Genomic DNA, 6,607 nt, shown 5'->3' with positions numbered 1-6,607 from the left:
ATAATTATATTTAATTATTTTTTGATATATTTTATATTCCGATGTCATTTATTGAACTACTTATTATCGAGTGTGTAATGTATTAAATTTCATATATTTTCATAAAAATAAATAAATAAAAAATCAATATTTTATGTAGAACATTGTTATTCAAGACAAAAAAATTATATTTAATTTTTAACTCTAATATTATAATAATCAATTAAAATATTTAAAATAATATTTTTTTTCATATTTTCTTTAATTATCATCCAATATTTTTCATGATTGTATTCTCGTACCATTGACTTTTCTTAACTAAAAAGCGAACATTTCAAATAAAATGTGTATAAAAAGTGGTAATATCCTAAAATATGTTTACGTGGGCACTTCCTCTCTTTTTTACCATTACAAGAGAATCACACTAAAAATCCAATTGAAATTTGAATACCTAATTATTACAATAAAAAAATAAGAACTAAACAAATTGGAACACAAGTTTGAGAATTGGGAAGCGTGAACTCACCCATATAAATATAGACAAAGCCACCAAGTTCCTCTCTAGCAAAACCTTTCTTTCAACCCTTCACTCCTCTCTCTCTCTCTCTCTCTCTCTCTCTCTCTCAATGGAGTGGACCAGAGGACCCACCATCGGCGTCGGCGCCACCGCCACCGTCTCCATCGCCACCACCACCTCCGGCGATCGCTTCGCCGTCAAGTCCTCCGAGCTCTCTCGTTCTAAATTTCTCCAAAAAGAGCAACATTTTCTCTCAAAATTGAGCTCTCCACATATAATCCAATACATGGGTTTCGAAATCACTCATGAATTCAACAACCAACCCATGTACAATCTCTTTATGGAGTACGTACCGGCCGGCACGATCTCCGATGAATTGAAGAGACACGGAGGTTCATTTACAGAGTCCAAGATCAAATCATACACACATCAAATCTTACAGGGCTTGAATTACCTACATTTGAATGGGTTGGTGCATTGTGACATCAAGGGTCAGAATATTTTGATGGGTAGAGATGGATTGAAGATTGCTGATCTGGGTTGTTCTAGATTGGCGGAACACGGCGGAGATACGGTGTTTTCCGGTACACCGGTATTCATGTCGCCGGAAGTTGTCTCCGGCGAAGAACAGGGGTTTCCGGCAGATATTTGGGCTCTGGGTTGCACTGTAATCGAGATGGCCACCGGGTCTCCGCCGTGGCCGGAGGTGAACGACCCTGTTTCGGCCCTGTACCGGATTGGGTTTTCCGGCGATATACCAGAGTTTCCGAGATGGTTTTCCGAGACGGCAAAAGATTTTCTGAGCAAGTGTTTGAAGAGAGATTGGAGAGAGAGATGGACAGCTAAAGAACTCCTTCAACACCCATTTTTTGAAGAATTGAATTGTGGAAAATCTGATGAGTTCGGTGAGAATTCTCCTAAAACTGTGTTGGATCAAGATTTCTGGGATTCATCAATGGAGGTTGAAGCTCCCCTGAATCTGACCCACATCGATTCTTCACCGTCTGATTCTCCTTCTGAGAGATTCAATCGTCTGATCGGAAGTGATTCGAATTTGCCCAATTGGACTTGTGATGAAGATTGGGTTACTATTAGAAGCAATAATGGCATTGAAGAAAGCAAGAAATTTCAGGAACAGAGCAAGAACATGGACACAGAGGAAAAACAGTTAATTGAAACAGAGTTGTACATGTTTTCAGGGGCTTATTATCGTTGCGATTCAATTGTTAGTGATGATTGGTTAGCTGAGTGGTCTGTTGAGGTGATGATTAGTGTAATTGAGTGCCTTTGTGTTTGTATTGATTTTGTGAAGCTCTGTGTAAGTGTTTCAAATGTTAATGAAAGTTTTGTTCTTGTTCAATTTGAAGTTCTCTCTCTCTCTCTCTCTCTCTCCTTTTACTTTTGTGTTTGTTTTATTGTTTTTTAGGATTACTTACTTTATACATGACTCATTTTTTTGGTTTTACATTAGGGAGTATATGATATCTTTATAATTATTTTTTAACGATGAAACAATAATGGATATCTACATAAATTGTGATATAAAATTATGATAAGATGTTATTTCTTTTCATTTTTGCCTTTTTCCGCTCATAGGATGGATATTTTGTTCTTAGACAACAAATCGCTCATCATTAAGTTAGTTTAGGTAAATACCATCCAAGTTGATTAGTCCGTAAATTAAAAGATAATATCAATCTCTCACATCTATTTAATTGATTATATGGATGGGTGAATGAGTTACATGCTATGATAATTCTTTATCCTTAGATCTTATGTTTTCTTATATTAATACATCTTTAATTATTAAATTATGTTTCAAAATTTTCTTATTTAATATTTAATAATACATAATCACAGAGAAATAGAAGATTTTTGACACAATTATTTGCCACCTCTGAATGTGCTCAATTGTTGTATGTTACGTTTGGATTATGGATTTCAATAGAAATTTAGAAGAAAAAAAATAAAAAAACAAAAAAAAGATGAATAAAATGTGAATAAAATATAATTATATTTTACTCATATTTTTTCATTTCCTTGCTAAATTCTTATCCAGATTTATAATTCAAACATATCATGCAAATGGAAATAGATCTGTGAGACCGGAAAGAAGTTTGGTGAGTCTGCTCTGTTTTGGAGGACCATTTGACTTTCAATATAGTGGACTCATATGACAAGTCAACCACTATTGGTGTTTTTTAGACATTGTGTTGTGTGAACACAAGAGATTTGAAATGTGAATTTGACTTGGCCCCCTCTTTTCTCTATCTTTCTCCATTGTTTATCTTCAATGGAAGTTGAGTCAACTACCCATTCTTTCTTTCCTTCCTAATCCAATTTGATTTGGTAATAGCCCACTTTAGATTAGCATTGGTACACCTACTACCTTGTTGTTCGAAGCAAAGGCACTAGGTAGATAACCCCCCCATCTCCTATAAATATTCCATGCCAAATTGGACTGCAACAAGAAGAATTTTCTTGTCATTAAATTTTTTATTCATGTTCTTGATATCTTCCCAATCATATAATATTGTAAAAATTTAGCAACACAAAAATTTCAGCTTAAAATCATTAGGGCAAGGGTGCATTAATTATACTCCTTTTGATTTAGCTTATAAGTTGACTTTTATGGAAAAATTACACTTCAATGACACTTTCACAAAATATTCATAGATTAATGGGAATGTTATGACTCTAATTGTTAAAATTTGTAAGATTTATCACTGCTTTATAACTTTTTCTACTTTTATTTTTTAATTAACTTTTTTCAACTTTGAGTAATTTTTTTAAAAAATATTTAGTAGACGATCCTAAAAATTTAAAAGTTACTTTAAAAAAAAAAAGTTTACTAATGAAAATAAGCTAAATTTTGTTGAAAAACCTACGTAGTTGACTTATTTCAGTTAAAAATTAATTTTTTTTTTATTTTAAAAATTGTCTTACAAAGAAAAACTTGATTCAAAATTTTAAAAATGTTTACTAAAAATAAAAATAAACCAATTTATAAACTATAATAAAAGAATATTAAAATTTGAGAATAGATGATCTTATGGCATGTATCGACAGTTAAAGGTGTCTAAGTAGATTCGTAACACGTTATTTAACAAGAATATATTGAATATGTAAATTTATTGTTAATTAGTGATACAACGTTATCGATATCCCAAAACTCTAAATTTTTACTACAACTTTAAATATTTAGCCATTGAATCAAAATATCTCCAAATGTTAAATTTTACTTCAACTTTAAACATTTAGCCATTGAATCAAAATGATAGTGGGAGCTTTTCAGGCCAACGAACCTACTGACGTCACCACCATTCTGTGAGAATCCTATGAATTTTCCAATGACTTTTAGTTGGAACATTTCTCAAATCATAAGTTGGTATTGGGTCACTAATAAAAATATATACTTTGATACTTTTTGTGTGGTACATAGGTTTTCTTGTGGAAACTCTATATTGTGGTGTCATGCATGATGTTTGGATGATGTATTATATGTTTCTCTAGATCTTTTTCAATGATGTCAATGCCTATGTGAGAAATGGTTAACTTAACTAACACCAAGTTTTCTAGTTTTTCCCTATTTGCAAGCACAAAGTCATGTGTTACTATGTACGAAATCATTGGTTGTAGTGTTTATAGGATTGTAGCATCACATGCACACCGACTTAGGTACCATCATAGTTCTTTAATCAAATCAATGCAAATGCAATGCATATTTAGATTCCATAGTTGGCAACGGGCATAGGAGACTAGAATAACCAAGCATGGCTAGGGGAGATCATTTAAGATCTTTTTTTTTAATTTATTTGATTCAAATTTAAGATCTATGTTAATGGGTGGCAGAATTTTTAAAAGTGTAAATCCAGTTTTAGTGATTAAAGAATGAATGTACAATATACAGAATTGCAGATAAAAATAAAATAAAAGTGAAGAATTTTTTTATGGACACTCAAGTTAGATGTTCATTTTGAAATTATTGGGTCCATAAGCTTAACCTTAAACTTTTTAAGCTAAAATGACATTATCTGTCCAATAATTTATCCATCTCTCTATTTGTTTAAACGTAACTTGTTTGTCTAAATGCCACCTATATGTGTACTTGTCACCTATCTATTCACATCATCGCCATTAGTCACCACCACCATTGGCCACTAATGATTTTTCTGAAACCGACAACCTTTCCGGCATTGACGACTTGTTCTATGACTTTCAATGTATGTTCTTATTATCAAAAAAAATTAAACTTTTAATCAAATAATATATAGTCTCACAGGTATGAATTTTTCATCAATTAACCTATTTTTTATTCCTCATTTAAGGATATTGTACAGTGCTTGTTTCTATTGTTGATTGCAATATTTGTTAGGGGAAAAAACAAATAAATAAAAGGGGGAATTACACCTAGTATATGTTTTCAAAAATATTTTCAAATTAGTGGTAAAATTTATAAATATTAATAGTTAAATTCATTAAACTTTTTTAAATTTTTTCAAAAATGATTGATAGCTCGAATTTGAGTTTGCCCGAATCACCTGAATTTATGCATGCCGGTCAATCGTCTGGACGATCGGTATAACACTTGTGTACCGCGATTATCACCTTTATCGATCGCGGCTATTACCTTGTTACCAGACAATCGGCTAGATGATTGTCAAACCAAAATTCATATGATTCAGACAAAACTTAAATTCGAGTTACCAATCACCGTTCTACTTTGTAAACATCCAATTAACGTGTATCTTTTGCTAAATAAAATTCCAATGTGACTTGTGGGCCGGGCAATCCATTAGTGGACCCTTTGGGCGGACTTGGGCTGAGTCATCACTCGTAGGCTCTTTGACAAACCAATAGCCCTGATCCAATCTTGACCCAAGTACACCCCCAGGGTGTTTGAGAAATAGAAAGTGGTCTTCACCCAAATGACACATTAGGCATTTGTTAAAAGAAAGTGCCTTTTCCCTAGCAAATGGATTCGAGGGTGGAGATCAGAAGATTGTTAACCCTAACGCCCCTTTTGTTTTCAAAGGTAGAATAGAGAAAATTGATAGTGAGAGAATTGTTAGTGAAGAGATTAAGTAAAATTATATTTGTATTGATGATAGTTGTTAGTATAAGGATTGTTAAATTATTTTTATATAAAATAAATATAAAATAATAAAACAAATAAAAAAATACAAAAACATTAAACATTAATGTTTTAAAAAAATGCCCAACATGTAAAAAATTTCAAAAAAATAAAAATAAAATAAAAAAAATTCAGAAAAAAATAAAATAAATAAAATAATGATTTTTACTTAACAAAAAATATAAAAAATTAAACATTAATGTTAAAAAAAAATGCCCGACATGTAAAAAATAAAATAAAAAATAAATAAAAATAAAAAATTTCTAATCCGCCGGACTATTTTTCTAATACCAAGTCCTGAGGCCCATCCGAATTCCATCTGCAAGGCCTATCCTAAGCCCTTCGGCTTAACAGTCCCTTCCTCAACTCTGTAAACAAACAGCACATTAAATGGGGCCTACAGCTATCCTAATCCCAATCCCCCTCTCATACCTCAAAACAAACGGAGCCTAAAAGAGATGACAACAGTTCATTTTTTAGTGTCTCATAAAGTAAATTATTCGTTTATAAAATTATATTGATTTAATATGAATAATTACATGATTAGATTATATTTGTCTTAAGAAAATAAGTGATCTATTTTTTAAACTACTTTTTTAAGACAAATTTAATCTAATTATGTAATTACTTATATCTGTTTTTTTTTTTTTTTTATCTTCTTCTCCTTTTTTTAATTTTTTTTTTTACATAAATAATCTATTTAGAAAATATTTTAAAATGACCAAATTCAGGTGGACACAAAATATGTACAGATCTTCTTAATTAGACCCTTCATTCCAATTACTAGAGAGCTACTTCGAATTAAAATTGTTAGTTTACTATTCTTTATCGGCATGTCAAAAATGTTGAATTTAAAATAGTTTAATATAATTTTATCAACGGTAAATTATAATTACTTTTTTTAAAGTTTTAAAAAAATTCAATTAATTTTATATTTTTTTAAAAAAATAACAGATAAGGCATTTTTTATCAATAAT

General features: G+C 31.0%; 1 protein-coding gene across 1 annotated transcript; it reads left to right on the top strand.

The window, feature by feature from the left end:
* The first annotated feature begins 365 nt into the window (after positions 1-365).
* LOC114271980 (mitogen-activated protein kinase kinase kinase 18) lies at positions 366-1,961 on the top strand. Its single transcript, XM_028213656.2, has one exon. It carries the CDS (start codon positions 606-608, stop codon positions 1,920-1,922), a length of 1,317 nt encoding a protein of 438 aa, XP_028069457.2. The 5' UTR covers positions 366-605; the 3' UTR covers positions 1,923-1,961.
* The last annotated feature ends 4,646 nt before the right edge of the window (positions 1,962-6,607 follow it).

Source organism: Camellia sinensis, chromosome 7, assembly GCF_055761805.1.
Source record: "Camellia sinensis isolate YWXY chromosome 7, ASM5576180v1, whole genome shotgun sequence".
In the NCBI taxonomy this organism is placed as follows: domain Eukaryota; kingdom Viridiplantae; phylum Streptophyta; class Magnoliopsida; order Ericales; family Theaceae; genus Camellia; species Camellia sinensis.
The sequence above is the reverse complement of the archived record's forward strand: the minus strand, read 5'-3'. Positions and strand labels throughout refer to the sequence as shown.

Excerpts from the sequence above, each read along its gene's own strand:
- LOC114271980 (XM_028213656.2), top strand. The coding sequence starts at position 606 with ATGGAGTGGACCAGAGGACCCACCATCGGCGTCGGCGCCACCGCCACC.